Below are 23,955 nucleotides of genomic sequence, written 5' to 3' on the forward strand. Positions count from 1 at the left end.
CGCATTTACCTGCCCATCAACTACTTCGACGATGGAATCGAGGACGCCGTTCAAAAGGTGTCCGGTATGTAATGCGAAGTACCCACACATCGACGTCCATCCGGTGTGCAACAAATGCCTTTCGCCGGACCACGACGAGTCGACATGTATGGCCTGTGCCCGGTTCCGTTCAAAGAAGACTCTGCGGAATCGTCGAGCGGCGAGGCTCGAAGCGCAGCACGCGGCACCGGCCCCAGCTGACATCTTCGACGACGCGGACGACGTCGAAGAAGTAGAAGTCTTACCCTCCAGTCCCGTTTCCGACCAAGAACCCGGATCGGACGAGGCCGACGAGTCACTCTTCCACAGAGGTGAAGACGACACCGAGGTAGGAGACGACGAGGAGGCCTTAGGGGCCGAAGAGAGTAGCTCCGATGATGAACAAGGCCTACCTGTTCAAACCGAGAATTCACCAGTGCCACAGACTATGGCTCCGGTCGAGGGATCGCCTTCGGGCCTTACCCGAGACCTATCACGCAGTCCTTCGGCCCCGCCCTCGGGCCCGGCCTCGGACGTTCAGCGGCAGCCATTACCGCTTAAGCCAGCTGGTTTCCCTTCCACGAAACCGAAACCGAAAGCTGCTCAGGTTCCTACGAAACCGAAACTGAAAGTGGCGCTAGTCGGATCGAGGCCTTCAACACCTTCGACGCCGGCGCACCGTGTCGGCACCGACCGCACCAAGGGGGACTTCGGTGCCGAACTCGAGACGGGCGACATGGGAGTCGACAAACGGAAGAAGGCCATCGGCGCCGAAAAACCTGCTCGGTTACCGGCGTCGACGCCACCGACACCGAGGGCCGTCCCGCCTGCTACGCCTCGCAGCACTCCCTCGACGACACCGAAACCTCACGTGTCGAAGACGTCGACGGTGATCTCCGCACCTCGGCTCGATGCACCACGGGCGCAGAAGATATCTGCAGCCGCCTCGACGACCCTGGCGGGGGCCACGACCTCTAAGGCGCCCCGAGTACGGCCTGGCGCAATGCCAGGCTGCAAAACCAAGGCTGCCCTCCAGGACCAGTCGGGTTCGATCGATCCAGCGGTTTCGTCGGTGCCGACCAGCATTACCTTCGGCTTGCCTCCATCCACAATCCCGAAGGCGTTTCAACTCAGGACACAGGCCACCAAAACTGCGGTTACGCCTGTCGAGCCGTCTCCGTCACGCGTCATCGACGCCGACACTGGCAGGATGATTCTCCACGACCGAAGGATAACTTCGGAACCGCCATTGGAACCTTTCAGGATCCCGCTAAAGAGGAAGCTGCCTGTGGACACAGAACCTCTCCTGTATGAACCCTTTCATTCACCCTACCAGGATCCACACCGGGCCTCCCCCACACGCTCCGACACGGATGCATTGGAGGACTACATGGGTGAACAAGTCCCCTACCATGTGGACACGGACCCTGATGACCAGCAGGACCCTGACCAAACTTGGGGCGACCCTGCAGACCCCAGTGCACCTCTTGATGCACAGGACCCACAACTATATGGGGCAAAAACGTCACCCACAGAGGATACTGCGGCGTTCAACGCTCTGATTGAACGGGCGGCGAACAACCATGATGTACAGCTTCACTCTGATATCATCGAAGATGACTTTCTAATGGACACCTTTGCATCCTCAGAAAGACATGTAAAGACTCTGCCAATGTTGAAGGGGGTCCTTAAGCCAGCCACTGACATTTTCAGGGAACCCACCAGGGCACGAGTGATAAACCCCAGGATCGATAAGAAATACAGATCAGCACCTGGGGATCCTACTTACATCAGAGGACAATTACCACTCGACTCCATCGTTGTGGCGAATGCCCGCAAGAGGGCACACTCGCAGACAACGGGTGACGCTCCTCCCCCGGACAAGGAGTCCAAGGTGCTGGAGACCTCCGGCAAGCGAGTTGCCGCACAAGCTGCAAGCATATGGCGCATAGCTAACACTCAAGCGCTCCTCGCTCGCTACGATAGGGCGCACTATGACACAATGGAGCAACTCCTTCAACACCTCCCTGACCCCTACAAAGAAGGTGCAGAAATCCTTATCAGAGAGGGACAGCTACTCACAAATGCTGCCATCAAATGTGCACTAGACGCTGCTGACACGGCTGCCAGGGCCATCAACACTAGCGTCATCCTACGACGTCACGCCTGGCTACGTATCTCAGGATTCAAGCCTGAGGTACAAAACAATATCCTTAATCAGCCCGTCAACCCCGACTTTTTGTTCGGGCCTGAGGTTGACGCCACCCTCGAGAAGATAAAAAAGGACACGGACACTGCAAAGTCCATGGGCGCCCTACAAACTCAGTCCTTTCGGAGCGGCTCCTTTCGTCGCCCCGGAAACAAGGGAGCAGGCAGAGGACAGGGGTCACAACAACCATATAACAAGGGTAATACGCAGACCACCTACGATAAGAACACCCGAGGTGGCTATCGTGGCTCCAGTACCAAGGGCAGAGGACGTGGCTACGGCAACACCAGGTCCTCCCCCAAGAACAAGCAGTGACGCCCTCTCCCTTCCTCCCGACCACATAACACCTGTCGGGGGAAGGCTACAACGGTTCCTGTCCACGTGGAACTCCATCACCACGGACAGGTGGGTCAAAGATATTATAAAATACGGTTACTGTCTGGAGTTAACTTCCACTCCACCCACAATACCACCAAGAAACCGTCCTATGTCCTCAGAGCACTTGACGCTCTTCCAGCAAGAGGTAGAAAGTATGCTTCTAAAAGGCGCTATCGAGGTCGTACCCGTCCACGAGCGGGGCACGGGGGTTTACTCCCTCTACTTCTTAATTCCAAAAAAGGACGGGTCGCTCAGGCCTATATTAGACCTGAGACCCCTGAACCAGTACATTCTTTCGGAGCACTTTCACATGCTCACTCTACAGCAAGTCCTTCCGCTTCTCCAGCAGGGAGACTTCCTAGCATCACTGGACCTCAAGGATGCGTATTTTCACATACCCATCCACCCCTCACACAAAAAATACCTCAGGTTCACTGTTCAGGGGCAGCACTATCAGTTCAAAGTCCTTCCCTTCGGCGTGACAACAGCGCCCAGGGTTTTCACAAAGTGCCTAGCTACGGTGGCGGCACGTTTACGGAGACAGCACATACACGTCTACCCCTACCTAGACGACTGGCTCGTTCAAGCGAGATCGGCCCAGCAATGTGCAAGCCACGTGTCCCGTACCATTCACCTTCTTCACAGTCTGGGATTCTCACTAAATTACCCAAAGTCTCATCTCCAGCCCGCACACGTACAACAGTACCTAGGTGCGACTATAGACACTCTGGCGGCCACAGCTCAGCCAAATTTAGTGAGGGTCAACGGCATACAAGCGCTGATCTCCAAGTTCAGACCCAACCACTCGCTTCCAGCGCGAGTGTTTATGCAGTTGATAGGCATGATGGCCTCCTGCATCTTCATAGTCCCGCACGCGAGGTTACATATGCGCCCACTTCAGGAGTGCCTAGCACGTCAGTGGAATCAGGCTCAAGGACAGTTGAAAGACCTAGTGTTGGTGAGCGGTCGGGCATACAACTCTCTGCATTGGTGGAATCCACAAAACCTTTGCAAGGGCCGACCGTTCCAAGAGCCTGTTCCACAAATAGTACTGACAGCGGACGCGTCTCTCCAGGGTTGGGGAGCTCATGTACTCCACTACACAGTGCAGGGACTATGGACGACACAACAGAAGAAGATGCACATCAACCTTCTGGAACTGATGGCAATCTTCCTGGCCATGAAGGCTTTCAAAGTACATCTGTGCAACAAGGTCGTGTTGATCCGGACGGACAACATGACCGCAATGTACTACATACAGAAGCAGGGAGGGACACACTCTCCACAGTTGTCTCATCTGGCTCAGAGCATGTGGAAGTGGGCCATTCAGAGGAACATGTTCCTCATGGCGGAACACCTCCCCGGCAAGGACAACCAGATGGCGGATCTGCTCAGCAGACACAGCCACCAGATGCACGAGTGGGAGTTACACCCATCGGTACTCCAACCGTACTTCCAGCAGTGGGGTCACCCAGAAATAGACCTATTCGCGACAAGCGAAAACGCAAAATGCCAAAGCTTCACCGCCAGATTCCCACACCCGCAGTCGCAGGGCAATGCGATATGGATGAACTGGTCCGGCAAATTTGCGTACGCTTTTCCTCCAGCACCGTTGATACCGCTGGTGGCTCGCAAACTCCGACAACACTCCCTGACACTCGTCCTAGTTGCTCCCACGTGGGCACGCCAGCCGTGGTACACCACCTTCCTCGAACTTTCCGTGGTACCGCATCAAAGGCTGCGGATCAAACCCGCGCATTTGACGCAGAACCATGGAGAGGTTCAGCACCCAGATCCGCAACAGCTGAACCTGGCGATCTGGCTCCTGAAGTCCTAGAGTTTGGCTATCTCAATCTGCCACCTGACTGTATGGACATCATCAAGGAGGCCAGGAGACCCACTACAAGAGCTTGCTATGCAGCCAAATGGAAACGGTTCGTCATTTATTGCGGTAATAATGACATTAACCCGCTGGACGCATCCATCCACAACATCATATGTTACCTCTTACACCTATACCGATGCAATCTGGCGTACACCTCTATACGGGTCCATTTGACCGCAATATCAGCCTATCTGCAAACCAGGCAGCACCTCTCTCTCTTCAGAGTGCCTGCCATCAAAGCATTCTTGGAAGGACTCAAACGAGTCATTCCACCTAGTCACCCACCGGCTCCAATGTGGAACCTCAACTTGGTCCTCACACGCCTGATGGGTCCACCCTTTGAACCTCTACACTCATGCGAGATTCTATTCCTTACCTGGAAAGTAGCCTTCCTGGTAGCGATCACTTCCCTAAGAAGAGTTAGTGAACTCCAGGCACTAACCGTTCAAGAGCCATTTATTCAGGTTCACGCCAACAGGGTCGTACTACGTACCAACCCCAAATTCATGCCCAAGGTAATATCGCAGTTCCACATGAACCAGACTATTGAACTGCCCGTTTTCTTCCAAAACCCACAAACTGTTGCAGAGAGGGCATTACATACACTAGATGTACGGAGGGCCCTCATGTACTACATCGACAGGACTAAACCCTTCAGGAAGACAAAACAACTGTTCGTTGCCTTTGCCCCACACCACAAAGGTAACGCCATCTCCAAAGCAGGGATAGCCAGATGGATAGTTAAGTGTATTCAAATCTGTTATCAAAAGGCAAAACGCACATTAACTATTCCACCACGAGCCCACTCAACACGCAAGTTGGGGGCTTCCATGGCCTTCCTAGGAAACATTCCCCTGCATGATATATGCAGAGCAGCCACATGGTCCACTACACACACATTTACAAAACACTATTGCGTAGATGTGCAGTCAAAACAGCAGGCAGCTGTAGGACAGGCTGTTCTCAAAACACTTTTTCAGACCGCTGCAGCTGGCACGGGTAGCCGCCGCCAATAGAGGGCACTGCTATGTATTCTATGCACAGATATGAATTCAGCAGCCCACATGCCTCGAACTGAATATGCTACTTACCAGTATGCATCTGTTCTTGGCATGTAGGGCTGCTGACATTCATATCGCCCTCCCTCCTCCCCGGCGCCTGTCGCAGCTGCAGCTCTCAGAATTATTGCAAGCATGGTCATCACTTTCTGTATCTACTCCATCACTGCCACAATGGCGAAAAACAATCTGAGGATGGAGAGGATGCCCATGCGCACTGTAGTCCAGGGGAGGAGTCACCTATCCAAGGATACTTCGAAGACTCTTCCAGGACAACAACGTGCAAACATCCGGACCCAACACTAGGCGGCGATCTATGCACAGATATGAATGTCAGCAGCCCTACATGCCAAGAACAGATGCATACTGGTAAGTAGCATATTCAATCCACTGGTGCGGTGGCTCTCCAACCTCTAAGTTCCACTGAGTTTCTTTGAAGTCCACTCAGAAGGGTCCTTAAACTTTAAAACTGCAACCGAGACTCTCCTATAGAATTGTACGGCGCCCGCCATCTTGTTCCCACACTGCACCCGTCCTCCGTGGGGTCCCTACTTACTCACCTTGGGTGGTTCCTTGGGATCCCAGCGATTCTACATCCTCTAGATACTGTCTTGACTCAAGTTGTGGTTCTTATACCACTATTTTAGTATATGGGTTGGTCTTCCCCTGGAGCCCACTTACGATTGTTTTGTGCTACAGTATTGTGTGCTTTGTGTTCATCTGTGTGTAGCAGATACTGTGACGTTTTTAGTGTGTGTTATAATAATAAACACATATTTTTATAATTACTGTGTGTTTCTACTTTCATTTAACCAATACAATAAGGTTGCATTCTGGTAAAACAAGCTGCTTAACATTCCTTCAAGACTAAGCCCGAAGGCTACTCTCCACATGGATAGCTTTCAAAGGTTATCTTTGACCTCTTAAATCACCATAAGGGTTGTTTGGACTGGTGCAAGGTGCCCACTTTAATTAGTGGACCGCATATACCAGGCCAACTTCTCACAGTCAGCAAATGGCTCTAGCATTAAATAGTGCGCCAAGTGATCCTCGCGCCTTAGGGGTCCGAGATAATCCCGGACCATGTTTCATAGTTACACAAACTATGGTTTTCTTTCTCGATGAAACGTATGTCCCTAAGTGTCGAACAGAGCGGCCGACTACCCTGACTTGTTGGCCCCCTTTATACGAATCCTTTCGGTAGAATTTAGGGCAGTAACCTGCCCGAAATACCTGCAGATATTGCGCTTGCTCCCCCGGGATGCACAGAAGTTGCATAGACCTTCCCCTTAGTGTTGAATACAGACAAAGGGCCATAAGAGCATACGACACCTCTAAATGAAAATGTTGCATGAACCAGGTGCGGAGGAGTGGGGGGTGGAGGGTGGGTTATATTGGTTTGTGTTTTTCTTCATATGGTTTCTCTTGCTCTCTTCCTCCTTTTATGTTTAAAATGGTCCATGCATCGCTGCCGCTCCCCGGGTTGTAGGCATTTAGTTGTGTACTACTTGTCTTAGGCTGTTTACGCTGCCAGCCTTTGGTTGTAGGCAGAAAGCTGTGTCATCTAGTTTGTGGACTCTAATAAACAGAACTGGTCCGTAAGGTACATGAAGTCTTTAACTGCGTTATCAGATGCCCTAGATTGATGCTGCAACTCTTGAAGGCGCTCTGCCTTTTACTCTGATTTCGCTCTTGTCCTTAAACTTTGCCTGGGAGTTCCCCTAGCTTCACTTCCATCCCCTTCACTTCAGTAGCTATGGTGCCTATTTTTGATGCCAAATCGGCTCACATAGATTTGATGGAATTCAACTTGTAGTCTTTGATATATTGGTGGCTTTAAGAATTGGGTTTATGCAGAGGTCCTCCCCTAGCTAAAAAGGCAAGGCTACCCGATTTGGTTCTAAACCGATAAAGAGGAGGTTAACTAGCAATAGGTTACTTTACCATCGAGACTTATATCTGCCTTTTACTCTGATTTCGCTCTTGTCCTTAAACTTTGCCTGGGAGTTCCCCTAGCTTCACTTCCATCCCCTTCACTTCAGTAGCTATGGTGCCTATTTTTGATGCCAAATCGGCTCACATAGATTTGATGGAATTCAGGATTGCTCTCTCCCTTTGTGTTAAACTAGATACCTCTGCTGACTCCTGTTGCTCAGCACTATTATCTCTTCTGTAGGCCCCGTTCCTTGGTTGAAAGAAGTCCCCCTTACGTCTTTGGCACCCTGACATTGTAATACTACAGAACAAAGCCTGATAATGGATGGAAATGGCTATATTGGTGGGGGTGGGTGGCTTCTCACATCCAGCACTGCTTCCTGGGTGCACACGCTTGCGAAGCAACTGAGCATCAACCAGCACGGTTTCACCCAGGAAGCAAAGCAACGCTCCGCTTGGTGAACCAGCCTCTACACACAATGGTTCAAGCTGATGGTCGCCTACTAAATGCAAGGTCGAATTTCCACAGCTGGCTTGGCCACCTGCCAAACCTCCATACATCACTCTTTGCTAATTTTCAGTGGGGATTGGTGCTCTCTGTGCGCCGTTGAAACTCCAAGACAGCACTTGGGTTGTCACTGCTGGTCTGTTATCCAAGGGCCTGCTCTGAACCTCAAATATCCACAGAACAAGTGGGTGTTGAAGGTTGACAATCATGCCTCAATTAGGCCCTCAGTGTCGACTCCAAAGGGTCTCCCATTAAACTATCTCTCCCAGTGAGGCTCTTGGCAGCATCAGCAATCTAAAATATGTGACCGTGAGGAGCGTGCGCCAGCAACTCACCAGAGTTGTGGCCATCTTAGGTCCTGGTCAGCCCCTTCCTTCTCCCTCCTCCCTAATTTTTAAATCTAACAGTGACGCATTGGGTAGGCCTGCCTCGCTCCTCAATCAGCACTTTAAAATCTGGACTTCGATTTGGATCAAAAGTCTGGACCGATACATGCCAATTTAGGCCCATCCAGACCAAGCGGTGTTTGTGAGGGGCTAAAATGAGAGGGCATAAAATTAGAGGGAGAAACAAAGGAGATAAAACACAGAAGGCCCTTCATGTTATAGATATTGCATGGTGAAAGACCAGAAGAAAGTTCTACTCTTTTGGCGATAAGGTATTAAACAGAGGGGACTGAGCCTTCCTTTATAAGATACTTAGAGCCCATACTGCGGTGTGCATTTCCTAAACCAATGATGGCGAACTGTCAGAATCCCAGCACGCGAATAAGAATAAGTGGATGACTCTTAAAGAGATTCTATGTCAGTATGGGGCACGGCATGGATGCCCACTGTCCCATTTCTCGTTGTGCTCTTTCTTGAGCTCTTGGCCTAAAGAAGTAGAGGGCATTTTCCCTTTTGTGTATTACTTTTGTTTAAATCTGTTGCTGGATTCAAAATTAACATGCCAAAGTGGTATGTATTTGCTGTGCTCAACACCTTATGGAGTAAGGAGAGGGAATCCTGCACTGACCTTGCTGCTATCAGAGTTTCCACATCTGCTTTCCAGTGGAAAGGCATCAAACATCTGGTGGTTTATTGGTGACTGCTAATGGGGTACACATTTTGGTAGATATTTAATGATGAACATTGTGATTGCTTCTGTGTATAGACCTGCAGGACATCGTTACAGTTAAATTAAAAGCAGACTTTTCTACATTTAAGTGCATCATGAGGACCCGGAAGCCTACATTAGATGTGTACAGAGGTTGCATATAGGATTGTAATAGATGTAAGGCTTGAGAAGCACGCTTATTCCCACTTGGCCATTTTGAACTGGATCTGTTGAAGGTATAGTTGGTGTTAAATTTCCACACACTGCATTAATATTACTTTTTGGTTGGATAAGAGTTGTAAAACAATTCAACTTGTAGTCTTTGATATATTGGTGGCTTTAAGAATTGGGTTTATGCAGAGGTCCTCCCCTAGCTAAAAAGGCAAGGCTACCCGATTTGGTTCTAAACCGATAAAGAGGAGGTTAACTAGCAATAGGTTACTTTACCATCGAGACTTATATCTAGACTTATATCGCCACCTCCCACTTGGTCGTCTGGTGCTTGAATTGCCCGCATTATATTGCATTGGCACAAAGTCCTTCTCGAATTGTCGGGATTGAAAGCTGTGCAGTCCTATAACAGGAGAAGTTGTTTTTTTTATCGAAGAGGAGGAGTTAAGAGGTTAGTGTTTGTAATGGTAAAGAGGCAGCGAGGCATGGTTTCAGGGGTCATCCCTCGTGCAGAACAACCTCACAGTTTATATCCAAAAGTTGCCAAACTCCACACTTTGTGGCTGGAAAAAAGGCAATGAGATGATTGGAGTAGATGGTAGAGTTCAAACAGCCAATAGTTACCTGTTACAAGGCTACAAGCAGCTACGTTTTCAGAGCTTCTAAATTGTTATGCATCGTTGTCTTTAATGCCATCTCTTGATAGAACTTCCAATTGGTATGACACAAGGGATTGAAGAAATTCAAAACTGGAGTTAGTATACTGAGTAACTTTGATATTTTCGATGCAATACTCGTTATGTATGTTGTATTAATGGTATCAAGGAGTGAAATGGAGAAATAAATATTTCCTAGTAATTTCTAATTTGACCTCTCTTTTCTTGTTGATTTTGAAGCTTTGAATGGTGTGCACCTCCAAAGAAGAGAGGACTTGGCCCTATAGAATGCTACAATAGAATTTCTGGTGCTTTATTTACCAATGACAAATTCCAAGTCAGCACAAACAAGTTGACTTTTATGGATCTGGAAATGAAGTTAAAAGACAAAGACACCCTTTACACGAGGATCGTTAATGGGCAGGTGAGAGAGGCTTGGTGTTTATTTCCAATAATATATACTGCTTGAAGGTCAAACTGTTTCTTTTTATTTGGCAATTTAACAATCCATGAAAATATGCGACTCGAATTTCCGGTGGCATATGACTGCATTTTTACTATCTCTGCACACTAACCGCATAATCATGAATGTTTCCCTTTGTCAGTTATTTCTGAAGTTTTTCTTTTGAAAGTGTCAGTCAGCATGCTGTTTTCTGATTATCTGTCACGCTTCCTACAGACAGATGTCACATTCTCAATTGCACATTCATTATTTTTTGGGTGTCGATATGTTTCTTTTCCAAAAGCGCTAAACACAATTATGCAGAAAAATACAACAGAAATTTGGATTCTTTTTTCACCTTTTTGGGGATCTTTGTCCTTAAAAGGTATAATATCATATTTTTCGACCCTTTTTGCGCTTGACAATGAGGTTCCTTACCTAACATTGACTTGTTGATTCATTCACTTGTTGATTCATTCACTGCCCAATATCAGTAAAGGAGATGGATGCTACAGAGATGAACTTGACTATTTATTAGGTCAGCAGACTGTGTCATGTCCCTCTTGCAAGCAAACGCACTATTGACCAGTGCGGAACCCCAAAATTCAGTACAGAATGCACACTCCCATAAAATTGTATCCATTACATGTTCCCCTTCCCATGAACAAAACAAAAGGCAAAACTAAATTACAATACCTTTCCCATCAATCAGTCGAATGTTGTAAAGCGCGGCTACTCACCTGTAAGGGTCTCAAGGCGCTTCCCATGAACTAAGCAGTAATACAGAAGAGCAACAAGACATCAATTAAGGACAAAATTACCATCACCTCTCATCCCTCCTACACCACCGACCAAATCACTATGTTGTTTTCCAACACTCCTAATCATCCCCTAACGCAACCCCAGTACAACTTTCTACATTCCCTCCTCCCAACACACACACACACACACTTAAACATCCTCCGGTCATGCTCTGCTTCTCTAGTACACCAGTAAAAATAGTTTTCCCCACGTACACCTCACCCACAAAGTTGGACAAGCCTTTATCTCGCCTTCCTGGTTTCGCCTTAACCCAATCGCCAGCTAACTTTTTTCCCTCCCTAAGCTACTTGTAATCACAAACTCAATTCTGCTTACTGCCTCATCCCCGTTGACAGCACCCTAAAGCCATGCTGGAGCGAGTTTTGTAATTGCTTCTGTCTCTCAAAAAAAAAAAACAACAATGTTTTTACTTTCAACATTAAGAGTAGTTACTTTGCTTGAAGCCCACTAGTCAGTCATGTCTGATTCACACCTTTCAGCAATCTGTTAGTTCTGTCCACTGTGCTGTTCGACTGGGGTTTGTATAAAGATGTTGTACAATGCTTGATCTCACATTTATCCAAAAACTTCCATTTCACCAGAAGTAGTTGTGTACCGTTGTCAGTCATTTGGCAAGATGGGTAAACGTTTTCTCATGAACACCTTTCTCAATTCCTTGGTTATGCTCAGGGTGGTAACCTCTTTAAAAAAAAAAAAATTAAAAAACCTTTTTGTCACCTTGCGAGTGCATACATTTCAACCCTTCACACTTCTGGTAATCCTCTCATTGGGCTTATAAAATCAATGAAAGCATGTTTCCCTGTACCACATGCCTCTCCCAAATGTTCAATCTGTGCACCTCCTATGTTGCTTCATTTTATTGTCCTTCCACTGCTCCCCCCCCCCCAATATAGATACTGACCCCCAATGCCATCAAAACATTTCCTTCAACATTGTCTTTGTTAGATTTTACCCAGGTGCCCTTCATGAAACCAGAACAACCAGTCTATCTTTGATCCTTGCAGAGGAACCAACCTTGCCCGTCGTCACCATCACCAACTGATAATTCTGTTCCATTTTAGCAAATGGCTGTACAAACCCACATACAACTCTGTCCTGCCTCTCACTTTCAATAAATCCTGTGCGGCAAGATCCCACTCATTTGCTGACCGTGATAATTTGCAACTTACTGCACCTTTCATTCTTTTCCAGAGCGTCCTGCACACTCTCTACAGTACTTTATGAATTAATACATTCAACAACCTTCTAGGCTATATAGTCTCATTTCAACTGGAGTTTAAAAAGACAATCTCCTCTTCTTTCTTACACCCCGCAACATGCTACATAGATAGTGCAGCAAACCTTATGCATCACAGAAGCCAATCTGACTAAACTTACGGAGCTATTAACTGCTCCAGTAGATTGTAACTCTCTTTCTAGTAGTTTGTGGTCGTACTTTCCTCTCAATTACCAAATAGTTCCTTTCAGCAGCTGTCTGAAAATTAGGCAAGGGCACCAGTCTTCTGAGCACCATGGTCTCTCTGTGACCAAAATTCAGCAATACAGATGTCTACTTTTAAGCATGTTTTTCTCTGAATGTCCAAAGATGCTAAAACGTCTGTGGTAATTTTATTGCTTAATACTGTCAAATTCTTCTCGATGACCTGACTCCCAAACAAACTATTTCCCCTTTCACAGCTGCCCTCTCACAATGTCAGTCTTATGGGCAGAATTACCATCAGTATACGCTTATTTTTCAGTCTTCAGCTAAATTTATAATTCTCAAAATATCTTGGTCTAACAGTATGAACTGTTTCCCAAGTATTCCATGTAGTTTTCAAGCAATTTATAGCAGTTCCTGTTAAATCATGCCAACGTTTTCCAGTACATCCAACACCCCCTTTCATGCAACGTTAAGATGCCCCTTCCTTCTTCCTAAAAGCAATTATATAATGAAAGAATACCACCTGATACTGGAGTTTGAAATATTGCACATCATACACTAAATACATTGACTGCAGAGGTTAGACCACAGGGGAATTGCTAAACTGCTACACCTCCCACACCATGACAAATGCTGTTGAAACCTTCAAATCAGCATTTCAGTCAATTTGATAATACACGCTTCGTATATCTAATTTAGAAATAAACTTCAGCCTTCAATTATCAAGACCTTCTTGTTAATGTTTGGAAGTGGAAACTGGCCTATTTGATATCTGCACAAAATCTCAACTTTTTGTGTACTTTTTTGGTTACAACTACGAGCAAAAGACTATCTGACACTTTTACAGGCGTTGTTATTTCCCTTAGGCACAATCATCTCTAGCATAGCTCTCACCTCCTCTCTCATCAACACGGACACTCTACTCAACTTAGTCCGACCAGAACATCAACCTCACTCATAACTGTCCTAAGCATGGTGTGTACACTCACCAAATACTGACCTGTAACCAACCAACATTCCATCCAAATCCTTGTCCTCTATCACCATAACTTGGATTAGTAATGTTCTAGTGATAGTGATACATCCCCTGCACAGTGGGTGTGCCATCCTCGCCACATGCACTTTACCCCCTCTATAAGCCTTCTTTTTAATGTATGTTTCAACCATAACTAATTTATTTATTTATTTATATATTTTTACAATTTATAAAGCGCGAACAAATGTCCGTAGGCGTCTCGGCGCTAGAAACAGTGTGTGAAGTACCCACAGAAGCTAGGTCGGCAGCTGTTATTGATCGAAAAGCCAGGTCTTTATTTTTCTGCGAAATTGCATCAAGGACGAGCTTTCTCTGATGGCTACTGGCAGAGAATTCCAAAGTCTGGGAGCAGCCACCAGGAAGCGCCTATCGCCCCACATGACTGTTTTGGTACGCGGTACCAGCAAAAGATTTAGGTTGTTAGAACGAAGAGATCTAATGGATGAGTGGGGCCGGAGCTGGGCCTTCAGGAAATGCGGGCCTTGATTATGCAGTGCTTTGTTTGTTATACAAAGGGTTTTAAATTTGATCCTGTTCCTGATCTTGAGCCAGTGAAGATCTTTTATAGTCTCCGAGATTGGCATGAAGTTCGGGATTTCCGACAGGAGACGGGCTGCCGCATTCTGGATTGTCTGTAGTTTATTTGTCACTCTGGCCTGAGCATTGATAAACAAGCCATTACAATAATCAAGGGAAGACAACACCAGAGCACTTACCAGGGTCTTTCCAGCTGCAGCTGGCAAGAACGGCATAATTTTCTTGATCAGCCTTAATTTATGGTGGGCAGTGGCTGCTATTTTGTTTGCGTGGGCCATAAAATTCAGGTTATCGTCAAAAGTCACTCCCAGGTTTCTGACAGTAGGGACCGGTTTAGGGGGGGTCCCATACGTGAGCGGCCACCATGTAGTAGACCAACAAGGTGAGAGATGTCCGAAAATGACCACCTCCGTTTTTTCGGAATTTAGTTTTAGGCAGTTGGAGGCCATCCACTCTCCAATTGCCCGCATACCATCCTGAAAGTTTTCTGCTACCTTCTCTCCATCACCATTAATGGCCAGCACAAGTTGCGTGTCATCTGCGTTGGAGGTAAGGCTCATCCCATGGGCCTTGATGACAGATGCCAGGTCCGACACATAGATATTAAATAGTGTCGGACTTAGGGATGAGCCTTGAGGTACCCCACACGGCGGTGACAACTTGTCTGATTGAAAATGCCACACTGTGACCACCTGAGTTCTCCCTGCCAAAAAGGAGGAAAGCAAGTTCATTGCCAGGTGGCGAATGCCCATCTTTCCAACACGGTCCACCAAGGTCTTATGGTCGACCGTGTCGAAGGCTGCGGATAAATCGAGTAGAACCAGTACCGCTGTTCCTCCCTGGTCACGGATCACTCGTATATCCTCAGTGGCTTTAATTAGGGCAGTCTCTGTGCCATGGTACTTGCGAAAGCCAAATTGGGTGTTGTCCAGTGATTGGTGCTTTTCTACAAACTCTGAAAGTTGTGTATTCATAGCTTTCTCGACTACCTTGGCTAAGAAAGGTAGGCTAGCTATGGGGCGGTAGTTTTTTAATTGCTCCTTGTCCAGATTGGCTTTCTTTAGAAGGGGCTTGACCAGAGTGTTCTTCAGTGAATCCGGGTATATCCCAGTTCTGAACATTGCGTTACAGACTGAGGTGATCTCAGGAGCCCAGCAATCCATCACCGGACGGATGACCTTGAGAGGACAGGGATCTAATGCAGATCCAGATTTAATAGTGGCGATGATGTCCTGGATATGTGTCTCTGCGAGGTCTGTGAACTGAGACAGTTCACAATCCTGAGTCGTGCAGTCAGGCATGGGCGGGTGAATTACAGTATTAACGGTGAATGCTTGATATATGTCATTCACCTTGGTAAAGAAGAAATTGGCCAAGGAATCACAGAGAGATTGGGATGGAGGCGGAACTAGATCTGGAGTGTTTCCCGCTAAGATCTTGGTGATCTCATATAGTTTTTTACTGGAGTTTTTTGCATTGTCGATCTGATCTGTAAAGTACTTTTTCTTAGCTTCGACAATGAGGGCTTTATACAGCCCTAGTGATTCCTTGTAGCTAGCTTTTTCTTCAGAACTGTAAGATCTGCGCCAATGTAAACATTGCTTTAGTAGATCCTTTCTGTAGTCTGTTTGGCTTTGTTGAAGTTATCCTTAGTTGCTGCTCCTTGATTGTTCAATGCTGGTAGTAAAAATGTAAAGGATCGCTTGTATTACTTCCTGAGTTAATGTATTGGCAACGTTTTCTTTCCTTTCTGGTCCAAAATTCGGACAATCAAGTGCCTCTAAATGATTTTCAAAAATGTCTGTGCGCTGCTCTTGGTCAATAGGTTCTGGGCCTCTCAGAGTCCAGAAACAACTTGTGAACCATCCTGGGTGTGGCTAATGTGTTATAAATCTGCAAGTTTTTTGTGTCCAGTAATATTTTTACCTTTCTGTTTATTTTCTTAAAACATGTTTTTCGACTAGCTTGCCAAAGAGAAACTGACTAGACACCTGGAGTGAATTCACTAAAATGCACAGTGAGGTACAAGCAGTATGTAGTTTACTTTCCTTGTGAGTAAGCATTGCAACAGCCCCTCAATGCACAGACATAAGCACAGTGATGCTGGAACATATTTGAATATGCTGCAGGATCAGCGCCAGAAGCCTCACACAATCAAGCTCCGTAAGGATGTTGAAGATGCAGGCTGACCCCAAAACCAAGGGCGAAATATTGAAATTGGCAAGTTCAGCCTGTGGTGGGAAGGTGATGTGCAGTAGTAACAGAAAACAGTCAGTCTAGTTCTCCCAAGTTTTTTGATATAAAACACGCTTGTATCTGTACGTACCACACAAAGTGTACCATAAAGTGATGGATGGAATGCTTGAATTAATCTCAGTCACTGGAAATTACTCAGGCTGCATCACAATCAATTATAATTTTACACACTATGCCACGTCAGTTTGGACCCAGCTGTATGCAAACCAGTCTTGACCCTGCTCTTATGGGAACAATCCAGTCTGAACTGCCAGGCTAGGTCCTCCCTGAACCAGAGCAGAAGCAACCCAGTACAGGTTTTGCGCTAGTTAAGACTCATCGCCAGGTGAGTTCTCCCTCGTGTTTGGATATAAAAAGTGCTCTCAACTGTACGTACTGCACAAAGTGAACAAGAAGAGCAGCACGGGAAGAATGCACGCTTGCCTCCTTTCAGCATACTGTCTACAGGACAGCAGTATGGTACCTAAGCAAAAGGTGCTAGAAAAATACTCCGATCGAAGTTGAGCCGTAGCGCATGTTTCTTTATCTCTGATTTGTGGTAAGCAATTTTGATTTTATCTTCTTGATCATTCCTTATTTCTGCCTGTCAGGCATTTTTGACTCAGCATAACATGGGAGAGCATCTTGGGTGGTGTGAAATTTCCAATACTCCCATACGATTCACCAAGATTTACAAGCAGTAGTTGTGCCACCACTGCACCCTTCATGCGCAATCAACTACACATTGAAAAAGCAATACAGCAACTATAGGAGTGTTGAAGTTATTATCTGATACAGACCTCTAGCCGCAGGTTCCTTACCTTTGATTATTTTTTTTAGCAGTACATCTGCGCCACCAGTAGGAGGCACTGTTTGGTGTGGCATCGTCTGTGCCGGAAGTGATGTGCCCGGTACCTATAGATTCGCCATCTCAGTGTACTGACATCTGTTATTTCCTTTCCGCACCAGATTGTGTTGTTCCGGATTGAGCTACTCCTTAGTCACTTTTTGACTGCCCTTTTTTGACTTTTGTCAACCTTTTTTGTGAGATTTCATCTCCTATTGTGAGGATGTCAGCCAAGAAACCGGTTGGTTTCAAACTTTGTGGGGCCTGTCATAGGCAAATGTGGGTGACAGATCCCCACATGGTGTGTTTGTGGTGCTTGTAGCTGGGACATGACTGATGTGTGAGGACTGCTGAGCCATGCATCTGAAGGTGCTGAGAGTGATCCCTCAAGCTCCTTGCTGCCAACTTCTGTCGACTCCACGCCGTCCAAGTTCCCAGGCATGTGGGGGAGGTCCATGGACTGTTCACAGAGCCCCTCCCATTGTTCCTCATTGCACTCAGTTATCTGGGAAGTCTGGTAAGTCCCACACGAAGTTGAAGAATTCAAAATACTCTTTGACTTTCCCTTGTCTGTCAGTCATCCGATGAGAGAGCATCACTCCAGGCTCTGCAAATCGGCGGGGCCTGAACCTGGGTCCGCTCTGCGCTTCCCAAATTTTACTGGAGCCAGAATGATCCCCATCCAGCTGAAGGAATCTGAAGGAATTTTGAGGCCATGCTCCTGGGCGGGGAAGGGGCCCATACTTGGACTATGCTGGCAGGTTCGTCCTCGTCACCAATCGAGCCCTAAGGATCCCGTGCTGGATCCGTAAACAGAGCAGCCAGCGAGACCGAGACCTTCCTTGGTGCTTTGTCCAGTGCTGACTCCCACGGCGCCACTGACGCCCCCAGATGGCTCCATCCTCATCGTCATTCTCTACTCCGACTAGGAGCCGAATGGGCGTCAGCCAACACCGCTTCTGGCAGCAAACTAGGACATCGTTCCCGGGGTACCGCTAAGGCCTTATTTGAGGGAGACGTTTGGGAGGAGTATATGGACCCTCATGGAGATAATCCAGTTGAGGACAAATGGTGTGAGAAACCGGGTGAGGCCAGTGCGTTCGACAACTCACCTGACACTGGCCTGGTTTCCCCACCTACTGTGGCTATGGAGGAGGGAGCCTTGTTTACACTGGTGGCTGAGCTGAGGTCCTGGACCTTAACCTACTCTCAGTGGCAGTCGGTGTCAGTCTTGACCGAGGTGCTTCAGCCGGGAGTCACCCCCTCAGAACTCTGACTCCCATTCAATAAAGCCCTTTCTGACATTGTAGGAAGCTGGCTCTGTATATACTATACCACAGTAAGGTATAGTGTGCACAGAGTCCAGAGAGGTGTAGCAGAGGCTAAATTAGGTAAGTACTAACAGGTCTCTCTTTGTGGTAGTGTAGGCGAGCAGTTAGGCTTATTCAGATGGTGTGTTAAGTATTTATTGTATTCACTCAATCAATACTGATACACACACTCAGAGACTGAATCCAGACCAATTGGATAAGTATAAAAAAGGTATACTTGTATTTTATTTCTAGAACCAAGCAGGGCTTCGTACAGGTAGGTAAAATATACTTTAAATTGTAAACCTTTACACAGAAATGCAATTTAGTATGGATTTGCAGTGGTTATAGGTTTGTATCACTTTAAAATGCAGTTTGACTTACACAGTAATTACTTTCAGAATACTTTTATAGTTACTATGAGATTACTTTGAGTACTGGGGGTGGTATGCCTAGATACCACACCTTAGGATCTCACAATACATGGTGAAGGCTTTTTATACTTTGCAGTTTAGTTCTCTTCGTAGGTTGCAGGAATCTGACTTCTGGCTACAGGGCTGCCCCCTAAATACTGTATTTAGGGGGCGTTTTAGGGGGCTTGAGGTAGTAGCCAATGTGCTACTGACCTTAGGGTGACTACACCCTTGGTGTGCTCACCCCAAGTGGGTGAGTGGGCACAATCCCTAATCCTGATTGGAGAGTGCCTGCCATCTGCAGAATGGCTGGCACTGAAGAGTGAGCTTCATCTCGCCTTCCCCACTTGAGGGGTGGGGTTGGCAGAGGTGGGCACACCTTCTGGGCTATTCTAATTTCTCCCACCGAAAAGGGGGGTGAGAAAGGAAGGGGGCCTGCTCCTGCAAAGGTGGCAAGGCCTTTGAAGCTCCCCTGCCACGGATGGCTCGTCCTGACCTGGGGGAGGTGTGAACACCTCCTCCCAGGAAAGGCTTTCTTTCTGGGCCCAGGGAGCGAAGGCTCCTATCCCAGAGGTCAAGAAACTTGTCTCATGGTGGCAGGCTGGTGTTTACCAGTCAATTAACCCACCAGAGGCTGCTTGTTTTTCAGGGGGTATCTCTAAGGTGCCCTCAGAGTGCATTGTATAATAAATCTTACTTTGGCATAAGTGTTTTTTTATTATGCTGAGAAGTTTGCTACCAAACTTCTGAGAATTCAGTAAACACAGATCCATAATGGCGAGTTTGGAATGACAAACTCCCAGACCATATACTCTTTATGGCTTAACTGCACTTACAATGTCTAAGAATGGACTTAGACACTGTAGGGGTACAGTGCTCATGGAACTGTACCCTCACCAGTGGTATAGTGCACCCACCTAGAGGGGTGACTTACCTATACTATAGGCAGTGGGTTGCAGGCATGGCACACAGGTATGTGAGCCATGTCGACTCTACACTTTTCTCTGCACCAGAACACTCAGCCTGCAATTGTACTGTGTGTGGGTTAAGGTACAGGACCTCTAAAGGTGACACAATATGTGCTGCAGCCCTTTGAGGCATTCCATGGTCACAGTGCCCTAGGTATCCATGGTACCTTTTACAAGGGACGTACATGTGGCCAGAGGGGTACCAATTGTGGGTACAAATGTACAGTTTTAGGAAAGAACACAGGCCCTGGAAACCTGATTGGCAGGGACCCAGGGCACATCAAGTCAAAGTGCATCTGAAATCTTGCATAAAGTAGGTGTGTGTGTGGGGGTGTTATTGCAACAGAAACCCACTTTCCTACAGACGTCCAACTAGAGGCCTGGTCCAAACCCTGCACAGGGGCCCCTGTGAATAGAGCGATTGCTCCTTCACCCCACTCCTCGGGATCCCATTTTCCTTATCTAGTACCTCATCCTGGGGAGCTCAGTGGTCCAAGCCTCCTCAGCCCGCATTCACCCTGGCACATTCCCTACCACCCCACTGAATAGGGAATCCAAGAGACTGGACACTTTGGTATGAGAATGGATGGGCCATACTCTCTCAAGCTGTTGCAGACAGTAGAGATGCAACAAAGTTCTCCATCAAATGTGGACTTGAAATGACTAACCCACTAGGTAGAGTGATTTCATAGGCTGTAGCCTTACAGCGCCACACCAGGCATATACCATCTGTTTTTTTCAGGGAATGTTCAGGCTTCCCTCATGGAAATGCCATTTGATGACTCGCCTCTTTAGAGACGAGGCGGGTTCAGTGCTGGAGTGCTTCAAGGACAGCAGGACAACGGCCAGGTCTTTGGGCTTGTCTATGCCCCTCTGCCATCCCAATCTATATTTTATGGCTATGGAAGGGTTCTCCAACTGCGTCCATACCTTCCCAGCCACTACAGCCATGAGACTTCCAAGCCAATTCGTGGCCAAGGACTCAAGTCTCAAAGACTAGCTTGTGGAACAGGCATCCAGCGCCCCCCATCCCCTCCTCCCCCTCTCCACCCAGCAGCTGCTTCCTTCAAGTCTCTTTGTCAGTCCACAGACCATCATGGGCACCCAGTGGGAGGCGTGATATGCCATCACCTCCTCCACTGGCGGTTAGTAACATCAGACCATTGGGTACTACAGATAGTCCAAACGGGCTACTCCCACCCTATTGTTACACCCACTCTACCCATGCAACTCACGATCAGCTGTTGGAGAACATCCCTTCCTGGTCTGACAAGAAGTGCAGGCTCTCTTGACCAAAGGAGCCATAGATAACGTGCCTGTATCAGAAGTAGGTTGTGGTTGCTATACCTGCTACTTTCTGGTGCCAAAGAAGGACGGAGGACTTTATCCCATCCTAGATCTGTGCCTTCGCAACCTCTTCTTGAAGAAGGAGAAATTCTAAATGCTCACACTCAATTTTTGTCTGCCCTAGATCCGCTAAACTGGATGGTAGCTATCGCAAAGTCACCCATTCCCCTGGGCTCCCCCATTTTTTGCTGACTGGTACTGATGGTAACTGACTGACTGTCTCTGGGCTCTGCCTAACCAGGCCCAGGCCAGTGTTATGCTGAAAACACACTTGGAATACAATGCAAATACATACATACACTAGTGAACACAATGGGGTAGGGTACCCCTATGATTGGCATGATCTCCCCTATAAAGTCCTAGTACATAATAGGGCAGGGGGATTAAAACTACTTTTAAGTCCCTAATATGTAATAGTGCATGGCAGTTTAGAGGCCTGCAGCCCTTTCTGCACTTGCATGTGTGCAATTCTGAGAGCCTGGGGTCAATTTAAAAGCAGCCCTGTGTTGCAGAACTACTTTTAAAATGTCCTCTCGATGTCCAAGGGGTGGGGGGCGGGGGTCAGGTACTTATAAGGAGGACCCTTATAAAAGCGGTTTTTATATGCCTTGGGGATAGTGAAAGGGCACATTTCACTTCCCTCATTGTAGTAAAGTGCTTCGAAAATCAACTTTTGTGCTAGGAGCACTATGGAGTGAGGTTCCACTATATCTTTATGTATTCAGAACTAAAGTCTCCCCTAGGGGTTCCAGGGGTTGGGGGGGGGGGGGGGGGGGGGTCCTGTTGATATAGGCAAGTTCCTTCTAACATTTTTTTATAAACCCTAGTGTTGGAGTAATTGCCCAACTCATTTCCCCCCATTGCAGATCCCTAGCCACATAGGTTAACATGGCAAGAAGTTAATAATTAATACCTCCCGCTAGGAAATAGAGTACAATATCATTCAAGGACTTAGTAGAATGGAATTGATACATCCAACACCATGCTGTTGTTGAATTTATCCTAACATGTATAGAAAAGAAGTTATAAGATGTTCTTGTCTGTAAGCCAAGATTCAGCCTTCTAGTGATCTGCCCTGATTGGTCAGAGTTCAGTGGATTAGCCAGGCTGCTTTGATGCGATAAGTGGCACCTGGGATGAGGAGCCATCTTGGGAGGAGAGGGTTCTGCTGCATAGGAATGCCAGAGCAAGGGGGAGGGGTCATAAACTATGAGCTTCAAAGTAAGGAGGGGAAGGCAGAAGAAGCCAGGCCCACTTACACCCCTATGCTCTGAACCCAGCCGGATGGCATGCATAAGGAAGGAATGTGCAGATTCCAGAGTGAGGGAGACTATGGAGACGCGCCATCCTGGTGGTTGGTTTAACTAGCTCTTGCCTCTCTGCTGAGACTTCAGCCATATTGATATTTGGAGCAATAGTGCTTTCTGGGAGACCATTGTGCCAAGCTTTGGAGTAAATGGTCCTGCTCTGGGATGTTGCCCTGCACCTCATTGGACAGGAGTGCCCTCCTGGTTGAACTCTAGAGAGCACAGAATAAATATCTGAGAGGGGCAGAGCCTTGCAGATTTGCTGCTTGAACCAACAGAAGGAGGGTCCATGCTAGAAGTTTGATTTGCACCAACCAGCTCCTGCACTTCGACTGTGCCTGCTGCACAGTCTGGAACTACAGCCCTGTGGACCTAACTTGCTTCAAAAGGACTAAAGAGTGGACTCCCTGCAAGCTACAGGTAAACAGAGCTCACCTGGATCATTACCACCAAGAATCTCCAGCCTGGATTGCTACCAGTGGATTTGTAACGGTTTTGTCCAAGTGGAATGTGAGAACTGTCCCAAACTTTCAAGGACCATCTTGGAGCTTCCAGACCCTTGGAGTAAGTCTTGGACACTTTGGGACCCTTAGAGGAAATTCAGGAAGAATTTCCGTAAGTTTGGAGCAGCTTTGGAAAAAGCTCCGGAAATAGACCGACTCAACCGGGTCAGCCAAGCAGGCGATCCGCAACCGCGAGCCGTCCTGCCGTCCAGGTTCATCCTGCTGAAAAGCTCCGGAGGTAAGAGTTCCAGAGTTTGACCGGGAGCTGGTTGAAACCCAAGCCGACAAACCCTCAACAAATACGGCCTGAGAAGAGCATCGTGGGACCCTGGGAAAAAAGCTCTGTAAAAATTTGTAAGTCCAAAGGTAACAGATTTGACCAATACCAACCACGAGAGTCGAGCCGCCCACCTTGAACTGCCAGTTGGCCTGGATCCCTGTTTCGTCTCGCTGGAAAGCTCTGGAGGTCTGACTTACATAGGTTTGACCGGGAGCTCGTCTCAAGGCAAACCGGAGAACCCTCACCAAATCTGGACTGGTGTCATTTTAAAGATACAAATATTTCCTATGTTTATAAATTGGTGTTGGATTTTTATTGTGTGTTGTGTCTTAATTATTTACTGAATTGGTATTTTTAAGTGCTTTACATACCTGTCTCTGAAGTTAAACCTGCCTGCTCACAGCCAAGCCACCCAGGGTTGAGCATGGGAATAATTTTCTGAGCTCTATTATGAGCCCTAGACTGCGTTAGTGGCCTTATTGCCAGTTGTAGATATATATTTACCATTACTAATAATCCACTTTCCAACAGTAGTGTTGGACTTGCAGAACGTTTATCCCTCTCCTGCTGGC

General features: G+C 47.2%; 1 protein-coding gene across 1 annotated transcript in view; it reads left to right on the forward strand.

Moving 5' to 3' along the window:
- SMCHD1 (structural maintenance of chromosomes flexible hinge domain containing 1) overlaps positions 1-23,955 on the forward strand; it is a 1,955,900-nt gene that overhangs the window by 346,685 nt on the left and 1,585,260 nt on the right. Inside the window, exon 12 of the mRNA XM_085605822.1 lies at positions 10,154-10,337. Coding sequence (XP_085461948.1) covers positions 10,154-10,337 — 184 coding nt within the window. The remainder of the gene's footprint in view (positions 1-10,153; positions 10,338-23,955) is intronic.

The sequence above is a fragment of the Triturus cristatus genome, chromosome 5_1 (genome assembly GCF_964204655.1).
Source record: "Triturus cristatus chromosome 5_1, aTriCri1.1, whole genome shotgun sequence".
Classification (NCBI taxonomy): Eukaryota; Metazoa; Chordata; class Amphibia; order Caudata; family Salamandridae; genus Triturus; species Triturus cristatus.